Source organism: Calypte anna, chromosome 2 (assembly GCF_003957555.1).
Source record: "Calypte anna isolate BGI_N300 chromosome 2, bCalAnn1_v1.p, whole genome shotgun sequence".
In the NCBI taxonomy this organism is placed as follows: Eukaryota; Metazoa; Chordata; class Aves; order Apodiformes; family Trochilidae; genus Calypte; species Calypte anna.
In genome coordinates this window covers 18959060-18985877 of record NC_044245.1, presented here as the reverse complement: position 1 = coordinate 18985877, position 26818 = coordinate 18959060, and the positions used below count along the sequence as shown (strand labels likewise).

At 40.3% G+C, this 26818-nt stretch overlaps 1 protein-coding gene across 1 annotated transcript in view; it reads right to left on the bottom strand.

The window, feature by feature from the left end:
• The window catches only part of DNAJC1 (DnaJ heat shock protein family (Hsp40) member C1), a 103851-nt gene extending 82602 nt beyond the window's left edge, over nucleotides 1-21249 (bottom strand). Inside the window, exon 1 of the mRNA XM_030446126.1 lies at nucleotides 20851-21249. Within this exon, the coding sequence (XP_030301986.1) occupies nucleotides 20851-21015 (165 nt within the window). The 5' untranslated portion in view covers nucleotides 21016-21249. The remainder of the gene's footprint in view (nucleotides 1-20850) is intronic.
• Nucleotides 21250-26818: the final 5569 nt, after the last annotated feature.

The window sequence follows — 26818 nt, the reverse complement described above, 5'->3', positions numbered from 1 at the left end:
ATACTCATTCAAAATCACTTACATGTCAAAGACACTGCATGAAATTGAAACCTTTACTAATGCCAAGGTTTGACCCAGGATCCAAAATAAATCTGCATGTACAGACCCTTGTACCTACACAAAGCACCAATTACTTCAAATAAGGTTTTGTCTGTGCTCTGGAGTCCACCCATGTGGAGCCAATTACTATAGCAGGGCCATTATATGGTTCATTTCCCCATACCAGCTTGGCAAGAGGTGTACATGGGTGTAGGAAGTGCAAAAGAACCTTCACTAATAAAGTGCCTGAAACACACACCCGAGCATTGTAATATTTAATGTTACAAAAAACACTTCTTCATTGGTACTAGACCATGCAAAAACAGTAAACACTGCAGGGCAGCTTCCAATTAAAACAGTATTTTTCAAGTTTCTCTTTTTGACTGACCAGTAAAATCCAATTACCTATTTCTTCTTCTCTTTTTTTTCCTTTTTGCTGTTTACAAAAAAAGCTTGAATAATTATGCTGATCCTTAATCTATGTTGCACATTTCTAACAATATCTGAATTCTAAGAACGTTGAGAGGCTGTAGGATTTGAACAGAAGGTGTGAGAAACATGTCAGAATTGCATCCTCTTCAAGAAGTATAATATGCTTATAACAGTAGCAACACTGATATTCCTTATGATTATGCTTGGTATCATTCCATTCCTAAATGGGATAGCTGTTGTTTGAAATAATTATTATAAAAAGGAGCAAACCACTTGAGTATTAAAATCTCTCCCCACTGAAAGTACTGAAGCTCCATCTAGAGGCTTTTCTTCCTCTACTGTCATTTGTGGTATATGTAATATCACCTAGAAATGTGAACAATATTAAATGTCAGAGGCTTCCTTTGTACCTCCTCTTTTGTTATTCATAATGGGTTCTTGCCCTGAACCTTTGCCTGGCAACACTAGCTCCTTCACTGCCATCAAGTGGTAAGAAACCAAAACTGAACTTCAAAATGCAAAATCTCAATAATTGGATTAAATTATCAGTATACTACAGAGACAACTATAAATGCCAAATACTGAAATCTTTGTGGTTCTTTTCATGGAAAGTTCTGGTACATCTACTCCAGACCACTATGCTGCCTCACACAGTAATTCAGCAATGGTGGCAAATCTCTTCTTGTAAGGTTCATTTTACTTCAAATTGCACAGAATAAAAAACTACATCCATATTCCCCAACATTATATTTAGAAGAAGAGAGCATCACAATAAAATTATTTTAAAGCAATAATATATGTAACACTTAATGCTTCAAAAATATTTAATTTGGCAATAGAAGAAAATACCGTAACATAATTAGAAGTAACAGCATAAATATCTCCATAAGACTTTGTGTTGCCTATTGGCAGCATCTCAAAAAAAAAGGGCAAAACAGCAGCCAATCTCTTTGGCAGCTTCTATTGCAGCAAGCATGCAGCTTTGTCAGGCTCTTCCTTTGTGCTCCACAGCTGTAATCAACTGTGGACATTTGTTATGTCAGAAGTCTTAATGCTCTACAATCAAAAGTGACCTATGGGGAAACAAGCTAACAACACACCAAAAAACTGGGAGGGTTTGTCTAGATCAAATAGGAAGAAGAACTAATAAAATAACATCAGAATGGAGCCACACTGCAAGACCTTGATTACTTCAATTTCAAGCCCTTGAGCAACTACTGGTACAAATTCTCCCACAGGCTGCCCACCCCTCCCACCTATAGTACTTTGAATTACAGAAATCCCACAAGGTCTTCACCATGACTAAGAATACCTCTAAATTGAACCTCCTAGCATATACACAGTGAAATTGCATTAACTGCTTCTCTTTGCTCTTCCATGCACACAAACTTATTTCACTGTGTTTTCTCTTCAAAAGTTATTTCATCTGGGTATTTTTTCCATGGAAGAAGGTGAAGTATAAAGACCTCTTGGTGTTGTCCTGTGAGACAAAATAGGGACTAGCTCAGGCTATGGAGTTTAGATTCTTAAATTCCTGTTACAGAACTTCATAAAAGAAAAAAGTGTTATCAGACTTAAATTAACAGAAGAAAAATAATACTACCTATATGAAAGATATGTTATGCCTTATCAATACTTAACTAGTAAGGAAAGAAGTAGAACTACTTCTACCAAATCCTGTGTCTTCTAGTCTGCAGACCAAGCCTGTGCTGTGTGAGTACTGGGTGGCTGCTTACCTACTGAGCAAAGCCAGGTCCCTGCTGAAAAGCAGGCTTACACAAAGAAGGCTGCTGGAACTTTACCACTGGGAAAGCAAACTGCAGACAGCCAAACTTTCCACCTGGAAAAGGTCATTCTGAAAGATCTTGTTTGCTTGTGCCTGGAAGGCAGCCTGCTAGTCCAAAGACACTTTGTTTCTAGACCAGCAAGTTTCAAACACAGTTGTAAAAAAGCCTCCTTCAAACTAACCACTGGTACAACACCTATATACTGAAACTGATAACACATCAGATATGTGTTCAAGAAGGACTGAAGAAAGCCAGAAATAAAAGTATTTATTGTGAAACTGTGGACAATTCCTTCTTCTGCAACACTGAAAAATGGAAGAGTAGCACTGATACTGACATGCAGGAGTAAAAATGGATCTTTCTAAAGGAGAGACCAAAAACTGAACAGAAAGGGTCTAGAAATAAGTCAACAAGTCAAGCAATAAAAGCAAACAAAACAAACTCAGATTTTATATATATATATATATGTGTGTGTGTGTGTGTGTGTGTGTGTGTATATATAAAACAAACAAAACAACCCAAGAAAGAATAAATAAAGGAAATACACAGAAAGACTCACATGCAGCCTTAAGTCACACACAGCTTTCAGCTCAAGGTAACACTAACTGCCTGTTGCCTGGCAATTCAATCTTGAGGACCAACTGAAATGCCCAAACCAATTTTAGACAGTCATTTTAGTTACAGGAAGCAAAGGGATTAGATAAAGAGGCCGTTCCTAGAGTAGCTGAAATGTAAGTTAACCAGGGTGCATGCAACCACATTAACTCCTGAGCTGAAAGAAAGGACTGAATTTATGATAAGCAGTGGAAGCCACAGTAAAATTTCAAACCAGTAATACATTTTAAAATGAACAAACCAACCACACAATGTAAAGAAAATATGACCTCCAAGATTAAGACTGAAAAGCAGAAGTAGAACATATTGAAGACTTTAAAAAAAAAATCCTTAATTTTTCTTCCCAAACATGATTACATGTAGTGTAAGCTGATTGCAGACATCTCAAATGGATGTATTAAATACAGTGGCAAGAAAAAGTAACCAGAGAAAGGGTGACTTCTAAGTTACAAATACCCTTCTACAATACCCTGGATTACTAACTACAGATCCTAATGAAAGGACAAAACGGGAAAAGAGGAATGAGTAGACAAAGCACAGTACATATTTGATCAGGGCTAGAGAGGACTGTCAGACTGTTCACTCAGCCTCTGAAAATAAGAACAGCAAATAAAACCTATCACAGAAGCTATGGAAAAAGTGTCATCACAGAAGAGAGAATAATTATTAGCTCTAGGGTTGCATGGACAATCACTAGGAACTGCAGTGCAGAAGGTTCCTAAGAGGTATTTACAAAGAAAGCCGTAACAGTACTCAACCATCACCATCAGCAATTCTCAGCTGTGACCACCAGGGACCCCATATACTGCCCTCGTTAGGGAAAAACACAACACAGTCCCAGTAACAATGAAGTCTTGGTGAAAATTAAGCTTTAGGCACAGCAAAGAACAAGAAGCCATTTAGTTATCTGCCTAGCTCTCTATCCTTATTCAAGGAATGAAAGCTTGGAGACAGAAATTTAGCTGGGGTGGGGGGGGAGGCAAAAAAAACCCAAAAAAACCCCAACAAACATCCATGATTCCCAGTGAACTAATGGCTAGTGAAAGCTGTAAACGAGTTGTCAAATACTAACCTAGAATGCCTGGTAGGCAGGTCTATGCAGGTCTGCTATGGAGTCTAAAAAGGAACAAAGACTGGAAGAAGAAAAAAATCAGCATAGATTCATTCTAAGGATCTGTTTACACCTTTTCTGAGTAAGGGAAATAAAAAAGAGCAACTAAAACAAAAAATGCACATGAAGTCTATGGCAAGCATCTGCTTCCTTTTTTGGGCCACAGGTGTTTATTCTTGTAGTAGAAAGAATGAAATCTGCTTTTGCTCTCCTCTGTCAAGATGAGAAGATCACAAACTCTAGAAGGAAGGCTATGGCCTAGAAATTAAAGATCAACTCATCCAAAACATTGTCTGGGTTCATCATCAGAAAATGCAGCAGGTTTTCATATTTTATCCAAAGAAAATTACCAAGGTTCAACTTAGACAGAAATAAAAGGGAAGCATTATAACCAACTTAAAATGTCATCCAAAGATCAGGAATAATTCTTTTGAAGATTAGCTCCTTTCCTTGGGCTATACTGACAATTGCAATACATTTTCCATATTGATGGTAATGAAACAAAACACAATTTTAGAACATTTATACCAGAGCACATTTAATAATTCTGGCTAACATCACCATTTCAATATTTACCTTAATACAGAAGAGCTCAACCCTGTTAGGTTATCAACAAGAGTGACCCTAAGAAACTTCCCTGGAGTAACTTGCCACTCCAGGCATGTGGTAGCTCCACTCAATTCTCCTGCTTTCCTTCCTCTCACCAGTGTGTTGGGACTCACTGCAGTGCTTCCCACACTGTACCTCACTTGACTAAGTATAATTAATCCAGGCTATTCTTCTATCTCTTGTAATTATTTTGTTCCTTAACCAAGTCATTACATGACAGATCCTTCTGAAAATGAGACTTCTTTTCAAGATGCCTGCTGCCAGTGTATTAACCTGTTACTGCTGACTTTCAATAGATCCTAGAGGACAAATATTGGGTTGAGAACCAAAACAGCGTTTTGGAGAGTAATTATATCAAATACTCTTACTATAGGTTAGCACAGAATTAATTATATATTAATTTGTATATTAATTTGGTCACACAAAAAAACCCAGCAAATACTGAAGGGGTGGGGGAAGGCAGAAATGACCTGATTCCCACAATTCCCAATACACTGGCTTTCTTTCATGCTTTATTCTTAGGGTACCTGGGAAATCCATGTCCTTCAGGGAGTTTTACCCTCTTCATTTGATGCCACTTCAGGACTCATACCATCTCAACTTTAAATGGCATCCTGTTTTCATTACATAAATGGACAAAAGGCTAAATATTTACCACGAGAGTTTAATCACTATTTTCCAGTTTTGCCAACTTATACCAGATACCATACCTCCAGGCTTTCTTAATTTTATGCCAAACCCATTAACAGAAATGTTTTTGGGGTGGCAGAGGTTTTGTATTTTAGTTTGCGTTTTTTAATCCGCCTAAGCCCTGCCAGTGAAGAGTCCAAACCACACCTCTGCTTGAGCAAGCTACCCTTTAAGAATAACTGAATTAATTATCTTAAATTGTCCTGTGAATCTGGCACTAAATTGATGATTGGAAATTACTGCAGAATATGTATTTCTTTAATGCTTGCAGCAAAACAGTCTGGGACTCCACAAGCAACCACTGTGCAAGTTCTGTGAGGATGCTATACTAATAGCAAGTTCTACTCTTGCAGCTGGAATGGGAAATACTTTGGATATTTGTCTTAGTTGAACTGCAAAATATTGAATACCTGATCAAGATACAATTCTGTCTTGACTGAAAAATCAATTTCAGAAACCAACGTAGCCCAGTACTGTCTTTCCTGGCCATAAGATCAATCCCATCACACCTAACCAGCTGTCATGTAAGGCTCTCATATCTCATGACAGCAGACAGGATAACCAATACCCTGATAATAACGGGATACTCTTAATTCAGTGACAGTGTCTTTGTGTTAATCTGTTAGAAAAGAGACCAGAAGCTACAATACTGCATCTTACATATTCCAGAAGAGAAGAAACTCACAACTGCTTTCTTTAAGTCAAAAATATAAGAAGCTACCAAGCCCTGCTCACAGTTCTCTGAATATCAGACAAGTTTCCTTAAATTTAGTTTTATTTTTTATTTTTAAAATGTGAACTTTGAAGAAAGCCAACACACAGAATACAAATGAAATTATATCTTAGAAAGAAAATAAGGATAAACATACTCAATGTTAATCAATGTTTATATTCACAATACATTTACAAGAGAACTTGACATTCTGCAATGCAAAATGTCAATCTTTGCAACAGCACATTTTAAACAAAACCAGTGTCAACTTTTTTCAGATTTCAAATACTACAAAATGAATGTACTGAACATTTTAAAACTTTAAAAAGTGCATTTCTCTAACTCCATTCTTTTTCTAGAGAGAATATAGTATTGCCTAAAAATTTTGCATTTAAATACAGTCTACTTGCATCTTCAGAGACTGATAAGAGTTAAGTATTAGGGATTTTTTTTCCTCAGAAGGCAAAATAAAGCTAAGGATCGTGATAAAAAACATCTGCAACACTAAATAATGTTTAATTGCACTTATATATTGTGATTTGCTATTGCATTATGACAAACTGGAGGCTACACAGTACAATCCTAGGTTGAACTGCTAAGGTAGCTCAAAATAGCAAATAAACCAACAGCTGCCCTATGAAATTGTCCATCTGAACTCTGCACCCAATACATCTTATATACAAAACTAGATTCTCAGGAAATGCCATCTGTTTTAGTCTTTCTTTACTCCATACTTTTTTGTAGTTACTTTTTCTTTAGGTTCTCAAACTGTATTTCTCAGTGCATCACTTCAGATGTTGGCAAAGAACAAAATCTACCATAAATTTGCATCTCCTGATGTCAGTCCAGGTGCAGGTACTGCATCAAAATGATGGGTAGGATAGGATACAGGATTAGATAGAACCCTAGATCATATCTAGAAGTATGAATTCATCAGGTCCCTGAACAATAAACATATCAGCTCTATTTAGCAGGAAAAGAAAAGTGATTTTACACTAAAAACTAAAACCCTGACATACAATACATTTTATTCAATACAACATTTAGCTTTAATATGTTCACTTTAAGTTCCTGCACGTCAATCTCCCTGCTGCAAAATTTATTTTGGTGAGTTTCTATCATTTAAAAACTTCTAGACTTGAGGGTATTTCATAAAACTGTCAGGTCTTTCTCATAACTATGTTAGCATTTGATAGAAAGTAAAAACTGAAGTCTTCACAGTGATCTATAAAACTGGAACAAAGCAGTAACAAAATGTTGCTTAAACCAATAGGAATGAGCAAAGACATTGCTGGGAAGTGGTACCATCACAAGTAGGACACCTTAAGTAAAATAATCCCATTGTTTCCAAAACAAGCTTAAGTACACCACAGTAAGAACCTTGTTGGGGAATTAATAAATCTAGATAATTACTTTGGTGTAAAGGAAACATAAGTCAATGGCTGGGGACACAACACAAACCAACCTTGCCTCTGTCTTAACACAAAGTAATACAAACCCAAGCCTTCCATTTTACCTTCTGAAAAGAGAGCTGTCTAATGTTGAGATGATGCAGTTAATGCTAGTTAATTAAGCAAAGTGACCAGAAGCTGATGGTACATTCCTGAATTCCAGGTATCTCAGGTAAAGGCCTGACAAACTAAGAAAATGTGCTTTATAATGCACATGTAGCAGCTAGGAGAACAGAAACACCACCTAACAGCTAATGATCAATAACTACAACAGCAGTGTCGTGGATTTTGTGCCAGTTCCAGTAGAATTAATGGAATGTATAGCTAAAAAATGTTGACTTCTTCTTTCAAACTTGTTAACAGGGACATTTGTATTAATCTAAGGAAACCAAAGTGGTGATTTACTTGATTTTCAAAACCCTTTAACTGAATCAAACCCAGAATGGTACCTACAGACTGCTTAATGATGGAACTGCAAAAAGTTCCCTTCAGGAATAAAGCTTCAGCCATGAAATGTAATAATTTATTTACTGAGTCTTTCCTCTTAGAGATATTCCAGAGATTCCCACAGCAACACATTCTTTGCAGTAGACTGGTCAAGAGAAGCTAATTAATCTTGAAATAAATATACAGACATAATACTACAGACAGACAATTAGATGCTAAGTCACCAAGGGTTGACTTAAGGGCTTTCACCTGAGATCACTGAATGAAATCCACAGACAAAGCTGCAGACCTGCAGGTGATGAAGGTAACCAAGCACAGCAAAAAAATGCTGCCACAGAGCTAGTAGGCTGGGAACATGATTCCCACATGCACACAACAAAAAACCCAAAAAACAACAACAACAACAACAAAAAAACCCAAACCAAAACTAAAAAACAGCAACAAAACCACAAAAAGCCACAGGCACCCAAACAAAACCACAAAATAGCACAATAGAAATGGTTCTGGAATTACAGACCAGAATGTTTGCCATCCATCCTTATTAAAGGCAGCATGGGCTTTATTTTTAAAGTCAGTGTAGACAGAAGTAAATGTGGTGTATTGGAAAAGATGTTACATGACTTTTGCAAAGAGAAACCCTGCCTCACCAGTCCTCTCAATCCCTTCCAGTGCCTCAGTTAGGATAGAGAAGGGACACAGTACAGTTCCATTTTGAAAAAGCCTTTGACAAGATTCCACCCCAAAAGTTATCAAAGAAACTAACTTGCCACAGGATGAGAGAAAAGAGTCTTACAAATAGAAAATTAACATTCAAGATACAAAAAGCAAGGTTTAATAGCCAGTTTTCAGAGCAGACAAAAAAGCAGCTGAAAGGTTTCCTGGTGGGGTACTGGTGCTAGGACTGGCTTTATTCAGCACTTCCAATGACAATCTGAAGAGAAGACCATGCAGTGAAATCTCGAAGTTCACAGGTGACACTAAACATTTTGGGTAGATACCAGACACAAACAAGAGAATGCCAAACCAAGTGATCTGGCAAAAAACTGAAGGTTCCACATAGGTCCGAGTGCCTGCCTACATAGAGCAGTAAGTACAAATCAGTAAGTAATTTGTGACACATTGCTGAGAGTTCTCCAAAGCCCACTGTGCAACACCAGCTAACTGAGAGGCATCACCAGGAATGCACTTTTTAATGTTAATGGTCAAAAACTGCGGAGGCTGAGAGGTCCAGGGGGCAAATGGCTGAAACAGCTCAGGTTCACATTCTCTCCCCAAGTAACACCATCTACCACCACTAGCATTAATCTTTTTATTTAAGAAGTGCAAGGGTTAAACAGAAGTGTGTAAATAAAAAGGAAACAGGTGGAGACCAGCCAGAGAGTATCAACAGTACCCCGTACTCCTCAAAGGCATCCATGGAGCTTGGGGGTGACATGGAGGGGTACCCTAACTGCAGATAAAGAAGATAAGGACATTGAAACAGCCCTCACATAACACCAGGATTCACTGCTTGAGACACAGCACTAGATGACTATTAGACATTTGCAATCAAGGCAAGGCAAGGCTGTTTAGTATTTTCCATTGCAAGTAATAAAAATAAATCCTCCTCAGAAGCCTTACTGCATGACACCACTGAGGAAAAGATAACTTAAAAAGAAAACAGAAGTAGTGACCAAAATAATATCTATCTGCACTAACTACACAGAGTTTGTGATTTTCAGCCAATGAATCACAGGGCCCTAAAAACCAGTAAATTACTGATCTGCTTAAGTTCGTGTCCTTAACTCGAAGTTCACTAACCAGCAGCCCATGCCTCCAACAGACAATTAAGGTGTCTATAAATCATTTGCATTTGTAGGCAAAAGCAGTACGTACAAATCCATGAAAGGCATAAATCATCATGACTGAGGAAATTTGCAAGTCAGTAACTCATTGATAGGTTAGTCTCTATCTGTCCAACAGAGGATTTGATTTTTTTTCTTCCAAATTAATATAGCTTTTAAGCACTTAGTAATACTCAAACAGAAAAAAGATGGAAAAGATTTAGTAAATGGTGTACACCAGCATGGAAAATGCACTACATCATTGAACATAAATTTAAGTCAGTTACACCTAATTTTTAAATGCAAGACATAACTTTTGTACAAAAGAGGTTTGCTCTTTCACCATTCTACTTTGCAAGAGACAACTGACTGGCTGATACTCTCAATCTGTATTTCAACAGACACAGTCCAACATTCAAATTCACTATTTTGTTTTGGACATTGCTGGATTAGGTTGTCGGGTTGAAAAGCTACTGGAGCAGAAACACAGAAGAAAACATTCAGTAGAACAGGAACTACAAACCACACGTCACAGACCAACAGAAGAAATACTTTCTGTTCAACAGATTGGTAGACTCAGGTTGGAACAAACAATTTTATTTCAAATTTTTAATTGACTGAAAGAAGTTCTTGAATTGAGTAACATTTCCTTTCCATTGATGATTTTAAATCATTCCTAATAGGAAACAGGAAAAGGCTTCCCACAGAATTCCATGTAGGAGGGAAATTTAGAAACTTTTTTTTTCTACTGTAACACTGTAGTGGCCACCGTTAAGCAACACCCAGTAAAGCAATTAGTAATAAATTTGAAAACTGTCACAAAATCAAACTGCATACAGCTCTTCTACTCTCCCATCACAGTATTTAAATCCCACAGAACATTACAGAAGTCACTGGCTATAAAACGGTGATTATTAAATACAAAAGCTAGCCTAAATCAGTGTGAAATTTAATAAAACATTGATCAATCAGACTATAGAATAATTTGCAGTATTTTCAGGGATAAGTAAAATCCAATTAATGCCCCTTAAAGCAGAAGCTATTCACCCCAAATTAAAGCAACAAGGCTACTTCACAGCTTTTTCATGTCCTCATCTGCACTGGCTGCTTCCTTAAACAAATGTACTTTACAGTGTTGAGAGACAGCAGTATTTTAATCTTACAGACCATATATAAAAGCAAGACTGCCCTACCTCTTCCTTTACTCTTTAGTCAGAGAAAGATTGCTATGCATCTTCTGGTTTTCTTAACAAGTTTTCCAGATTAACTCCAAGAAGGAAGATTTTCATATCTAAGAGAGATGAGGGATTGCTTATGAATTCTCTTAATTCCTCACTCATTTGTTTGACACAGAATCACAGAATGGTTGGGGTTGGAACAGTCTGTAAGGCCTGCAAGCCAGGTCATTTAAGAAATGTGCACTTAAGCCATCTGTCAGGTGAGAGTCCAGTAATGAACAATCCTGCATTCATACATGATCCTGTTACACTCAAGCTGTGTTATTGTTCGTATAACTGTAATATACACCCCATGCACAACACATTGCTACATACATAAATTTGTTGTCAAATCACTTTTATATTGAGCTAGTAACATCCAAACCAGAGTGACAGACAAACAAACAACAGGTAGAAGAAACCCAGAACCCCCAAATCTCCTCATAATTTAGGGGGAAATAGCAATTTTAGGTTGCAGAGGAAAAAAATACTACTCTTTAGGAACCCAAAATTGAGAAAAGCATGCTTTTATGGGGACAGTAAATGGTTAAGCAAAAGCACAAATACTAACAAGCAAATTGAAAGCAAAACTGCAGGTTTTCTGCTGCATGAACTTCATTAGCCCACTAGGATGCTGTGGAAAACCAAAACATTTCAGATAAAATGAATAAAAGGAAGAAATTAATATATAATATCAGACCTATTCTTATAGATTAAACCCCTTTTGTTACTGCTTACACTCTCATTCTTAAAGGCTCAGCTGCACACCACCACCACCACACGCTCTTTGTTACTGGCTCTGCTGGGAACACAAGGAGCACCAACCCGACTAAGGAACACTTCACCTGCTGAATCATCATTTTATTTTTTAAATTTACCCAGTAACTAAGATTAAAATAGCACCACAGACATCTCCAGTATCTCCCTTAAAGTTATAGTTTTCTCTAGATGCAATTAGAAAGCGATGTTAATACTAATTGTAAAATTATTCTAGATAGAGCACAAAAGATTTATCATTCAACAGAATGAAATGAGGGCTGCCTCTTAGATTGTTCATTACACAGCTTTACAGACAAACATGATGACCACAAGCAGTCAAGTAGCAAAAAGCCCACTGATAAGTCATTTACAAAACTATACATTTATTACATTATGTGGCTGTTTTGGATACCAGCATAGGCAAACACAGGAGAACTTCAGCAAAGAAGGTGAATTCGAAACAAAGCTAAAAGACACAGCACCAGAAGCTATAAGCACAGGCTGCCTACTCTTCCTCACCAAGAAATCTGCCACTCCCTGCAATAAATTGACAGGTCAAGCACAGAACTTTCTGGAGGAAAAACAGCACCTTTTTTATTTCTGCAATTTGAAGATGAAGCTATTACAGACAGATCCTTAAAGTATTATCGAAGTGGGAAGCATAGAGAGGAAGAGCTGAAGCATTATTGCTGCTGCAGACAGATTTTTAAAAAAAATTAAAAAAAAAAAATTTTAAAAAAAGACTGCTTGTTTTACCCTCTTCACAGCACTCTGAATACTGTTAGTTCCCCTAGGTTCCCAAACACAGTGTTCTCCCTATTGATATGTGTCCTTCTACACAGCATGAAAGAAGTAAAATATAATCTGAAAGAAATCAGGAAAGTATTAACATGAATGAAGTGTCAGGAAAAGTTAACAGTACGTGTCTTTAAAACTACTTATAATGGTAGATTCTGAAACACTTTTGTGTCTTTAAGAAAGGAGCCAATAACGAAAGCAAAAATACCCTGGATTTCCTTGGACAGCATCCAAGCAGAAATTTAATAGGAAACATACAGACAACCCATTTTTATGGAAAGTACAAGTTTACAAGTCTAGATGTCTCAATCACTTCTAAATGCAGCATCTGTGAACAAAAATATCACAAGCACTCTGCATACAAGACACCTGTCAGGGCACTTACAGAATGGGTTACATTATGTATCAGCCATTCACCTGGAAGTTCAGCACTGTTGAAGAAAGCAAAACAAAGCAAAAACTCACAGAAAAAGCCATATCCTGCACCATCCTCAGCTACAAGTCTGAGCAGTTATTACAAGGGCTTTTCTGTGGTGACTCTTGTAGGCAATTAAATTATTCTATAGTTTGGAACAACTCTGTTCTGTAGGATCCAATTGAATAACCTCAATTATGAGATTCACACATTTTTAATAATTTACTATTTTTTACGAAAAGCAAAGTTTCCAGCACTGTTGAAATATCACATGTGTAGGTTATAAGTAATAGATTCACACAGGAAGTTTAAAACCCTGAAGAGATGCAGAATTATGTCTCAATAACATATTGAGGAAAAAACCCACACAATTATTATTATGGAAGAAATTCAGATTACAGTTAAGGCCACTAGAAAAAAATCTGGATTCTCTAATGCTATATTTGTTTGGACTAGTAAAATGTTGTTTATCACTGCCTCAATGTTGATAGTATATTTAGGGGACCCTTTTCTTACCTGTAAATGCCAGAAAAAGAGTCAATTATTACAGTAAAAACAAAAATTAAAAAACAATTTTGAAGAACCTCTCCCTCATTCATCACTTAGAAGAAATGTATAGTTTCAAGAATTATCAAGATCCCTTACTGTTCAAATAAAAGTCTGATACAACTATCACTTAGGTGTGTATCATACTATCACCTAGTTGTGTATTACAGAAGTTACTTATTTCTGATAGACTGAAGCAAGAAAGTTGAAACATATTTAATTTTCTGACTGAGAACTACAATGTTGCAATGGACAATGCATTAAAATCTAATGCCTCCCAAAATTACTAGCCCAGCTTAATGTGTATTTTGAACAAACAAACTTGAAAGAGGCTTAGACCATTAGACCTGATGTTTAATCACTAGCCCAACAACTTTAATTCCTTGAATACAAGAAACTGAGGTATCAAGCTGCCACTCTGATCCCAGTCACTTTGTGACAGAAGATTTTTGAAGGACACAGTGGATATCCTGTTTGTCATGCAAAGACAAAATAATTTTACAGAACAAAACAAGAAGAGCCTACAGCTCATAGTTCTGACATGATCATCTGAAAAAGTGACATACTAATTGCAAGCCTGTGAAGTTCTATACCACCAGATCAAAGCCTGGAAGACTGAAGCAGTATTACTAACCTAGATTTTCTCTAGAACATCTGTAGATGATGCACACTCCACTATTTATGTGACACTGCACCCACCTCTGTTAACCTTAAAAAGCAGCAGAGAGCAGAACAGCCTTATGTTAGAAGATAAATGAAAATAAGTCTTTGGAGTTTAATCAAGCTTGTCACTGGGAAGAAGAAATATACTGCTGAGTTTCTGGGCCATCCCTTCTTATTTCCCCTTCCTTGTCCTCATCATGAGCACTCTGTGAACAGGGGAAACAGACCAGTATGGGTACAGGTAGGCTGCTCTTCTGGAGGACTTGAGAGAAATCTCTTGTATCTTCTCACTAAGGTACAACACTGTGCTGACAGAGTTCCCAAAAAGCTCTTGTCCTGGTTTGAGGACCAGGACAGAAAAACCCTGCCTGGGACACCACCAGCAAGTGTTGATGTTGCAGCTAAAATGAGGAGCAGCAGAGCCTATGGGAGGGGAGGATGGATTATGTGACCTGGATGAGCCAACACAGTATTCCTTCCCATGGTGCTCAGTATAAAATTTTTCCCAAGAGATCCCTTTGGAGGAGTTTATCAGGCTGGTGTGTTAGCTGGGTTAAGCCCTCCTGCTACCTAGCTGGGTTAAGCCCTCCTGCTACCTGGTTCCTGCTGCTGCTCATCCTTGTTTCCTCACCAGAGAAGGACAGCATTTACCAAGACAGGTCATCTTCTAACTCTACTCAAAGTTTTTCAACTTTAAAGTCTCTCTCCCTTATTCCCTTCTTCCTTCTGGGAGGGAAGTGGGAATACCAGAGAGCATCTGTCACTGCCCAGCTGTCCAAACTGTGACAGCTCTACAGCAAAAATAATTTTCTCTAGACATTTTTTTCTGGACAGTGGCCCATTCAAAGCCAGAACTACAGCACTGCTAGATGACGTGGCTGATAGATTCAGCAATTGCCCTTCTTTCTGAAAAGTAAGTTACTAAATCTATGTTCAAGAGCCTTACATATGGATGATTAACATATGAATCCAGTTTTAGAACTGCAGTGATGTACAAACTTCAGGTCATCAGTCAACACACCTGCATAAAACAGGTTATGCAGAAACCTATTTCTTCACTGCCCATAATGCCTTGTAATACCGCAAAAGTCCCACAATTTGTCATGGCACTAATTCCTGGTGAGGCTGTTAGAGGGCAATGCCAAGAGGTAAAATTCTGCTTAACCTTTTACCATAAACTATAGCCTTAAAGCTGAACCTACCTCAATTTTTCAACACAGATCAGAAGTAAAGAAAACTTCCTTATTGTACTGGCTGACTGATTATCATTATGTGGTGGTCCTGGACTGGATGAACCAGATTCTTTTTAGATAGAAACAAACTGTAAGACGTAAAACCAGGCACACAAACAGCAGACTGCAACACAAACAGACACTGGGTCCATGCAGCCAACCTGGAATTAGTTCAGCAACAACAACAAACTGAAATCCCTGAAATGCAAACAGTATGGGCACCAGCTCCTGCTACGTGCCAAGGTACACACTGTATACCTTGTGCTCTTGGGAGAATCCTGTTAGCCAAATACATCCAGCTCATCTAGAGGGGTTGTAGTTTCCTGCAGCCAAAGAAATCTAACTCCTTGTTTTTCATGTCTTGCACTTTCTTGGAGCTACTCTGTAGGTGCAGTTCTGACTTTATGTTGCACCACCATTTAGCAAACCCATCGTCTAGCAATGACATAGATACAATGCTCTTTCGGTCTCTACAGTAAAGCCACATGAATGTATTCAAGCCTGGTTTAAAATAAACCTCTTGTGCCACAAGGAAGACTTGAGCCAATACAGAAGAAAACATCTCTTTCAACATTTTTCAGGAGTTATATATTTATCCAGTGTTGGCTGGCAAGCCCCACCCATGTATTAACTCTCCATCAAGAACTTGAGCTCCCAAGGCCTCATCTGCTACCTCAAAGGGTACTTGGAGAAATTTTCTGTGTTCACACAAGCCTAGCAGAACTTTCAATACAAACCTGTTCCCTTTTCTTCTTACCACTAGAAGCCAAAGCCTTGTTCAGAAATTCCATGTTCCTAAATGATACACAACATACTGCTTTGCACAGGCCAATTCTAGCAACACAATTCATGCACTTTAACACATCTTCACAAATGAACAATGTTTCCTAAAGATTTCTGGATCATATCCCTCCTATCCAAGAGCCATTTTACAAAATTTCAAAAGACATTCAAAGACAGGTACTGCCTTCCCAACTGGAAGCCAAAAAGAGAGAAGAAGGCAATTCCCCATGAGCCATATAAACAGGTATAGTCAAAAGCATATTTTGGCAAGGAAATCCACAGCTCCAACTGATGCCAAGTTGATTCATCCAGAATGTATCATATTTATGCAAGTACCAGCTACTGAAAACTTAGAGATGATGATATTAATATTTTTCCAAAAGCTGACATCACTTTTGCATGTTCTCATTCACAGGTAACAGGTCTACAGGTTACTACTCAGGTTACTACTGAGTCTACATCGCCTCTGGTTTAATTCTGCTGCTTCATCTGAGTTTTAGATTAATACTGTTTGGTCCTGATCACTTTACCAGTTTGATGGCTATATTGGAGTGATTACTGAAATTAGTATTACATCTGGCCTAGCAAAACTTTATGATTCTGCTTACTTCATTTGGACACAACTTCAGTAGCCACTTGAGGGACATGGAAATGTAATCTTTTCTGAAGCCAGAAGTTATCTATTTAGCTAGGTCAGACTTATAGAGAACAGTTTTAGATATACCATTCAAGTTAACCATATCATCAATTTAAAAACAACAAAAGCCATAAGAAGGTAAAACAACGTCCAAGTTGTTCAGAATGGCACTCACTCATGGCTTGGCTTTAGGAACAAAGATTTCAGAAGGGCTCTCCTCATGCTTGCTGCAAGGGTGCTGATGGCTGATAAGGCCAATGTGGGACAGGTAGTGCAGCTGCAAAAGGCCCAGCAGAAAGTCTCCTGTAAGGGGACAGCCAAGGCACGGTGCTTTCTGCGCTGTCTTTTCTCCTCCAGACTGATTCCATGTGTGTTCTCAAAGGAGGCAGCAGTGTTATGGATGGTGTCTCCATGTCTCCTGACTGGAGGCCGGAGTGGAGCATTGATGGCATTCAGTATGGCCAAAGCTGAGGGGTTGTTTCAGGGAGTCCTTGTATCTCCTCTTTGGGCAAGTTCACCATAGAGCAGAATCTTAGGGAGGTGGTGATCCTCCATCCTGGAGACATGCCCTGCCCAGTGCAGCTGTGTCCTCTGTAGCATGGCCTCAGTACTGGTGACCCTGCCTGTTCAAGGACAGTGACATTGGTCATGCAGTCAGTCCCGTGGATGTTTAGGACTGTATGGAGACAGCACTGATGGAAGCTCCTGAGGGGTCACAGATGGTGGCGGTAGATGACCCATGATTCAGACCCATATAAAAAGAGCAGACAGTACAATGGCTCTGTAGACACTCATCTTTGCACTTTTCTGTACAAACGCAATGGCAATAGTAACAATGCAGAAGTTCTTATATGTGCTTTATTACCACTAGATCTGATAGATTAGCAGATAGATCTGGGTATGAAAATCAGACACTTCTTAATTTAAGGGCTCAGCCCTAACAGATGTTGGACAAAATGACGTCCAGAGGTCACCTCCAACCTTAACCATTCTGTAAACAGCTGCAGATTTCTCAGTCAACCCCTCCTTGAAGAACAGTCCTGAGTGCTGGTCTGACAGCCAAGATAAACACACCCTTCTTCTGTCCTCTACCTCAGTCACCAGTCCTGGAAAACACTACAGCAGCTTCAAGCACAATACTCTGACAGTGCTGGGTGACAGTTACCTGCCGAGGCCAGGAGACTTCCACAAGGCCCTCAAAAATAAAGAATGCACACCCTCTTATCCTGCTAGAGTGAACTAGCAACAAAACAAACAAACAAAAAATAACCAGAAGTTTTCTCCAGCAGCCAGAGGCTTAATCAAAGCATTCTAGAGAACTATAGCACTTCCCACAACACCTTTTGCACCTTGTCAGCTGAGGTCAGCATCAGCTTCTGGAAATGTATATGAGGTTCAACAAGCACAAGAACCACATTTCTCCCAACAAAACCTAAACTGCTTAGTGCCTTAAGGAAGCATTGGAGTTATTCCCTGTATTTTTTCAAAACACAAGATTGTTAACAAACATGGTTTAGCATCTGTATCTCTGACACAGAAGTTGCATACTACATGAGGGAGAAGTACTCCCTCTCACAGGACTACCAGGACATGATACAAGACAATGAACACCAAGAGGAATATGGAGGTGGGGGAGGAGAGAAAAGGAAAGCAAACTTTGATGAATGAAAGGTTATGAAACAGTCCAAAGGCACAACCCCAAAGGCTGCTGTCACACACATCCTGTGCTAATATGCCAAAAAAACCACTTGAGCACACAGAATAAAACCACTGGCAATACCAGAACTACAAAAAGTTAAACACAGCATTCTAGTCAAAGGCATCTTAACCAAAACAGTGATAAATAAAATAACCAGTAAGGGCCATTAAACCCTGGCTTTAAAAATTATCAGAGAACCTGAGGAAATAGGCAAACAGCACATAAAAATCTTATGGTAAAAGGCAGCTTTGTGGTAAGGCATCCAAGATAGAAAAGTCACACCCAACATTTGTGCAGTTCTCCTGATCCCTACAAGACCAATACCCTTCTCATATGGTAACTTAAATGGCTGCAGCTACCTAGTGAGTGAGTGCAAGCCAGAACCCTGCTTCAGTATCTCATTTGAAGCTTCAGGGATAGGTCAGAGCTACAGTAGGAACAAAGGATAGAGTGTGGAAGAACCTGTAAACTTATACACTATCTTCAATGCTTACAAATTTCTACTGAAGTTCATCATCATATCCTCTGTTACTGCACTCACAGCTATGTTGTGCTGCATGTGCAAAGCATCTAACACTAATTACACTTCAAGTCTTGGCCATCATGACATTATGAGTGAGTAGCATATACTTATATCCAACAAAATTTCCCTTCATTTGTGTTGCTCTTCCACTAAGTTTTTCCTCTGGTCACATATTACAAATGATTCAAATTCTCCATTAAGATCATAAGGTTGAACTATCGGAATATTTGCTTGCTAAATCTAACATTGCAGTTTGCTAAACACTGCAAGGTCACCCCTAAGAAAAAAAGTATAGAGGAGGATATAAACGAATTAAGTACCTGATCTGAACATCACTAGGGAAAAATATCTATCACTAAATTACCTAAAATTGCCTTTGCATTATTAAAGCCTAGATTTCTGGGCTCATGAAAGTGAAACTTGCACAGCAATGTTTGCTGTGTTATGTATTATGACATTCCCTAGTATTTAACAACAGATGCTTAAGAGGGAGTAAAAGGCAGACATAAAACTGACTCAGGATCCCCCAACTATCATTAACAACCACAGCTGTCAGTTTCCTAAACAGGACCCTTATATATTCCAGAGACCCTGCCTCTGATTTTAGGCATGGGTCCTAATGAAATGCACCTGAAACTACAACTATTATTCTCAAAAACCACAAGAACTACATCAGAATAAACGTTAAGGTTGTCAGGGGAGCCATTTGAATACCAGGGTCACTTACCAAAACCTGGAGGTGCCAGAAGACAAACAAAGAATAAAAAGTCTTTCGGGGACTCTAGGTGAATTAACAGACTATAAAGAATTGCATATTTAATTGCTGAAGAGAGAAGTACTGACTGGAATAAAGAGACAAAAAGAAGATTGCTAAAATGCATGAAGAGAGATGAAATGAGATTACCCACACAGAAGAGAGCATCTACAGAGAGGAAGGCCACTGCTTGTCCTCCAAGAGGAACCCAGGACAAGCGACACAAGTTTAAGAAGCCAAGTGGCAGCAAATTCAGCAACCATATCGAAAATATACACAAGAAATGTGGGATAAAAGCATTAAGAACAGGAGTTCCTGTCACATGCATGAAAATTAACAGAAGGTGCAAACAAACACTTTAATATAATCTTAAGCACTGCCTAGCAAACAGAGTCCAAAACCACACACAATAACCCAGAAACAAACATACGGATCTACAAGCCATTACCATGGCAAAAGGTCACAGTCTACCACATGGCATCCATGAGAGAAAACAGGAGCTGCAACACATGGCAATGCACAATCCTAAGAAGAAACCAGCAGCTATGCAGAATGAAGGAAAGAAGAAAAACAATACCCAGGACACGTATGTGAAGTGGGAGAAGCCCACGAGCTACTTTTGTCTAGGTGTAGATGCACATGGAGAAAAACAGATACCTAGGAAAGCAACAGGCAGCATGAACGCAGAAAGGTACCGTGGGAGAAGGGGGAGAGTGATTTGACCAGAAGGACCCAAAAAACCCAAAAAAACCACCAACAACCAAAACCAAACTTGAAGGAGAGCAGAACCCCTGCAGACTGGAGGAGAAGGCTGGGGAAGTGACGGGAGCCTTGCCCCGAGCCTCGGGAGCCGGGGCACGGCGGGGACTGCAGCGCCAGAGCGGGGCAGCGGCACGCGTGCCAGGGCCGCAGGCAGGTGACAGCGCCAGGCGAGCAGGCGAGGGGCCGGCGGAGTGCCCGGCGCCCGTGTGCCGCGGGGAGCAGGCGGCTGGCGGTAGTGCGGGGGGCGGGGGAGGCAGCCAGCCATGTTCGGCAGGGCAGGGGGCGGCGGGAGAGGCGCGTCTCAGGGCCCGCGCCGGGCGGGCAGAGGGCCCGGTCCCTCGCTCACCTGCTGCACCCCCAGGAAGTCGTAGAAGTTCCGCGGCACCTCCTCCACCAGGTCGAAGAGCTCCAGGTCACCGCTGTCCCAGGCGCGAGTGCGGGGCGCCAGCAGCACCAGCAGCGCCAGGAGCGGCAGCAGCCGGCGGCGCGGCGCAGGCCACGGCCAGCCCATGACCCCGTTGCCGGCGGCGGTGGCAGACGAGGACGTGGCCGGGGACGCACCGCCGAGGCCGCGCACGCCCGGTCGGCGGCCCCGCACTGAGGGGGAAGGAACCAGGCCCGGCCCTGCCGGCGGCGAGTCCCACGGGGAGGGAGGGGGGAAAGGGGGAGGGGGGAGAGCGCGCTCCGCCTGGCCAATCGCCGCCCCCGCAGGCTCTGACGTCAGTGACCCCGGCAACCGCTGGCGCTCGCGCAGTCGAGGGGCTGCGGGGGGGGGAAGGGCGAAGCGGGGAACGAGGGGGAGAGGGGTGGGAGGGGGGAGCGCCTGTCCCACCGCGCCCGCGCCCTGTCCCCCTCCGTGTCCCTCCCCGCTCCTGCCGCTCCGCCTCTCGGCGCAGCGCAGCTCCCGCGACCTTCCCGGGGGCTGCTGGAGCCTCATCCTCGCCCACCATCACCCTGGGGAGCCTCACTGGGCTGAGTCCCCCCACACACCTGCCCTGGCGCTGGGGAACGGGCCCGCGCCCCGAGCAGCCTTCCCTTAGCGGGGGAGCGGGGTCCTGAGTGAGGGGCGACAGCCGCTCCCCCAGGCCCCGTTACTGGGCGCGTCGAGGAGGTTTTGCAGGGATTTTCGTCTGTCCTGCGCCTGGCATGGCCGGTGCCAGCCCGAAGGAGCGGCTGGTCCAATGCGGGGGTCGGGGCGCCACGGCGGCTGCGGTGCCACCGCCACTCCTGTGCCACTGCTGTCCCCACTGCCACTGATGTCCCTGATGCTCCTCAGCAATACATTGAATTTATTAGCTCCTTAGAATGGGTTTGATTACTGTAGCCCATTCTACCCTGAAATTATGTCAGTATATTTTCAATCTGAACTCGATTTTAAGATGTTTTCTCTGGACCTTTCATGCTTTCCTTGCTTAAGTAACGTTAGGTACGATGAGAAATCACGTGGAGACTTAGCAGCTCAACAATACAAATTATCTGCATTAAATCACTTTTCTCTGGTGTGGTCAGACTCCCTGAAACACCCCATCTCTTTCATCTCTCTTGAAACTAGGCCTCATAAATAACCCACTATGAGAATTATCTCTTTAAGAAAGTTTCACTTTGTTCCAAAAGTGTCCATTAACTGTATCAAGTTCAGAAAGTAGTTTTTCCAATTTAAAAAAAAAAAAATCCCACATGCTAATCCTAAATGCACCTACATTCACCTAAGGCACCATTTATAAAATTTCAGCACAGTTGAGGACTGCCTTGGGTATCTCGTGGGGATAGGAAGATAATGACTTTAAAATACAAGCTGCATAATTCAGAATAAGAACTTAAAACCAACATAACCATTATCAATTTTCCAACTCATAAAGTATAGAGTAGTCTTATGTATTCTCTTCTGTTGAAACTGTTCCCTTTTGCATAAACTATTTAAATATTAATTAGACTGATATTTAAACTCATGTTTCCATATCCCATGTGCATGCCCACTGGGCTGTTAGGATCATCATTCTGCCTCTGGCTCTGTTTTCTGAAAAGGCATGTAAACCCATTTGCCAGGAAATTATAATTTAACCAACAGTGTCTGATGTAGACTCTTTTTAATTCAACCTTCTCAAAAAGCAGAGTCTAACTGCTCGTTCTGATAATCCTTAAAAAATGCTTGCCCCACTTGATCACAGAGCCAAAAAAAATCCTCTTCCAGGGAAGGACAAAGTAAGAGAAAGTCATGGGCTATTTAATTTATCAGCTGCTTTGTTTTACAGGAGTCACTGAACTTGATATAGATCCATTTTTTGCCTCTTTTGCCCTATTTCTTATTCTTTTCTTATTTCTTATTCTGTTCTGTTGTGTACTCAGTATTCATAAATTCTGATTTTTACCTGGTGTATCTAGATTCTTCTTGCTTTAATGCCTCAAGCTTTATTGCTCAAAAAGACCAGATTTTCATTCATGAAGTTACATACACATAAGACTGTAGAACAAAGTTTCAAGATGCAAAGTATCCTCAGATAACAGGAGCAAATGAAGAGTTCAATAAGGCAGTTTTATTTTTAAACCAAGTTAAATATTTTTTTAGATGTGAGATTAACAATACTCTATTCCCCTAATAAACACTTCCCAATCTCCCCTTCTGAGTCATTCTGTATTTCTGTATCTACTCCATTTTGTCTTCCTCTAAGCCCCCTTAGTTTAATTGATCTAGTGCAATGATTAGCCTTGAAGAGAAGAATTTTTTATTTTGATCGTATTTTTCCCCATTCAGAATCTGTTATGATGAATGACAAAATCCATCTCTGCTGCTCTTGTGGAAACTGTTAAAACGACCTTAAAGAACCTGATAAATGCAGATCATCTATTTGGTTCAGCTGATACTAGGAAAACCTGTCCTAAGACTTTTGTTTTAGGGCACCAATTGCAGGACTTTTGTGGCTTCAATCCTTTTGAGAAAAACAGCCCATGAGAGCTACTTTGAATCAAACATATTGAAATTCTTCAGAGAAATCCTGGTTTATTTCAGTCAAGAGTAATGTGATTTTAAGAATAATAGGGGAAAAAATGCACTGATCATAATGGGATTATAATTCTTTAAAATACATATTTAAGAGGTATCTTACATTTGTCAGCATACCTAAATTATTCCAAGTCATTTTAACAATGTGGGATATTTGAATACTCATTTTCACTATCCTTAATCCATCATAAGAGAATCTCCATTATTTGGCACCACCTCAAAGCATATTGAGGAATAGAGGGTTATCAGGAGTAGTGAGCATGGATTCACCAAAGGCAAGCCATGTTTGATCAATCTGATAGCCTTTTCTGGTTACATAGCTGGGTGGGTAGATGAAGGGAGGGCAGTGGATGTGGTCTACCTTGACTTCAGCAAGGCATTTGACACCATCTCCCATGGCATCCTCACATCCTTAAGAATTATGGATTGAGTAATTGGACAGTGAGGTAGATTGGGAACTGGCTGAGGGACAGAGCTCAGAGAGTTATGGTAAGGGAGGAGTTATGGCAAGTCCAATTAGAGGACCATGTGTAGTGGTGTTCTCCAGGGGTGGGTAATGGGGTCCAGCTTTATTCAATACATATTTTAGGCTCTGAGATTAGATTAAATGTTTCCATGTATGCCAAGAAAAAATACTGAAATTTTGGGAAGAAAATGCTAAAAATGCTGCTCAAATGTTGTAAGCACCACTGTAATAGTGACACATCTCATTCTTCTGTTTTCCTCTTGAAAGTCATGAGAAGTTATTTTTTCTTGGTGAGTCATCAGAGTCCATCCCGCTTCTCCAACACTTCAAATAATCCAAGCCACAGTAGACTTCCACAATATCAAATAAATCAGTGAAATTAAAACTCAGTTCTTTCTCCTGGTTTCAGAGAAATCCTTAAAATACAAACCAAACATAATCAAAATTCAACAATGCTTTCATCATGAGCCTGCAGTGATCTACATGAGAAATATCTGGTGAGGCATGCAATGACTGGTGAGCTGGGTGACCACTGGTGGAGATTTAAATCTTGGTACTGCAAACTGACACAAATGTAGAGGAGAACACAGAGGATCAGACACAGCTTTTTCATTACAGTCTAAAACTACTAATGTTGGAAGGTATTAGTAATTTTGTCTGTGACTCAGACATGACATTTAAATGGCTAGAGGATCAGAGAAAGGTTTTAAATTCTGTATTTAGTCTACACAGCTGTGCAGCTCCTTTTCTTTTAGAATATGGAGAACGGTGAACACAAGGATGGCATTTTCTTTCTCTGCCTCAAGTTTGTTTTCACATGCAGGCAAGTATCACTGAATCAGGTACACTGGGTCACGAAGCTCTGCAAACTCGAAAGAAGCATATACAGAAATAATTTGTTTAAATAAATCTCTGTTCTGACACTAATTGACAATAGCACCTAAGGCCTGAGGCATGAACCAGTTATTATTAGCATTTTTAACAGCACTGAAAGACCAACATGCTTCATAAGCCCAGTAGGATTCACATGATCATATTCTGAATAGCTAAACAGCCTGTGATTTCAATGTCTCAAATGAATAGAAGACATCTAGGGGAAAGAGCTTATTAAGGGACCACCCCTTTTCTTCCTGAAGATAAAGCCTTATCTCCAGCAATTCAAGAGCCCGACTGCTTTGCAGTCAATTGCAGTTTTCTATTCTGGCTCTTTAGTTTAGGTACTCTACCTGGTTTTGTATGTAACAGTAGTTTGTTAACAAAGATGGATTAAGAGTTTCCTGAGCCCTCCCCCAGCCCTGGTGCTTGTTCCCACCTCTGCACCACTGTTCACTGCCTCCTCAGCTGCCTTAATTCAGCTCTTTGTGGGTGACATTATAAATCAAAAGGCTGAAGCGATCCAGTTGTGGGTTTTTTCTCTTTAAATAAAAAAAAGCTGTTCGCACACAGATCCGTACACATACGCACATGAAACCTCGGGTTTATGTCAACGATCCAATTTCCAGCACAGCCCCGAGCAGCTGCCTCGGCACAAACACGGGGACAGCGAACTGCGATGAAGGAGCAAGAACGAGAGGGCAGAGCAGGCAGGAAACTGCCTGGCTTAAAACTGGCTTTCCCATTGGAAAAAACCCTTTGTGTGACTACACCCGGAGAGCTGAAAGCAAGCTGTTCCCCCAGCAGTGAGGCTGAGCAGAGGAGGGAGGAATTCTGTTTCACAGCTGGCAGGAACACTGGAGGACTAGCACCGGAAGAGGCTTCGCCGGCACAAGCGGCGAACGGGATGCAGTCACCCTGCCCCGAGTGAGGGGTCCTGTCGTGGCTGTCCTGCTAGGCAAGTGGCCTGCTTGTTGCCTTTTTTTTTTTTCTTAAGGGATTCTTTTTTAAAAAAAAAAAAAAAAAAAAAAGCCGGATCATTTTGTAAATGCAGTTTAGAGCATAGCCACAGAAACAAACAAATGGAGTGGAGACCGAGGGAAGGTAACATCCAGCGTGGCAGCGGGAAAAGAAGGGGAGACGGCGTCACTTTATAGCAGCCCTTCCTACTGAAAGATTTGTAAGGAATATGCCATTTGTGTAGACCAGGTAGGCCAGACATAAGTCAAACTAATGAAAGAGAAATGTGGGAATGGAAAGAGAAGCAAAAGCAACAGAGCTAAAACCAGAAAGTCATTACAGTCCATCAGACATGAAAGAATATTATTTAGGAAATAGCTGATTCGTGCCTGGTCTGGGCAGCTCAGTCTTCTCTTGAAGCAATGTTGATCTTTTTTTCTTTTCCCTCATGTTACATCATTAGTGCCAAAACCCAAACATACCCTGCCTACTGAGCGTGACATACCCTGTGATGCTATTTTCCAGACTGAAAAACTACCTGGAACCACATTAACATTATCCAAGATGACTCACAGACTGTGGGATAGGAAAGGAGGGTTCGTTTTCAGAATATCAGCCGTATCTTATAGTATAAAGCCAACATATGAGAGCCTTGATCATTATAAATGGCATTTTCCAGCATAAATGCACAGTGCTTTGTTGCATGCCAGGAAAATAGTCTGCCATTATATTTTAATATGTATTTTCCCAAAGAAGAATGTCAACATGGGGAAGCACTGTCTTAGGCAGAAATTTAGGAAGCATGAGAATTAAAAGACAAACCAAAATCAGTGATTAGAAGGCTTATGCCGTCTTTTTAAATGATATATTCTTGACACCTTTCAAAATGATCTGTGGCTTAAACTGCAAGTGGATGATTTCCAATGTCAAATGTGTTATTTCTATTCCAAGAACGACATCCTATTTACATATGGAGATGCCCAGCATACACAAACTGAAAACCTGTGGACAACT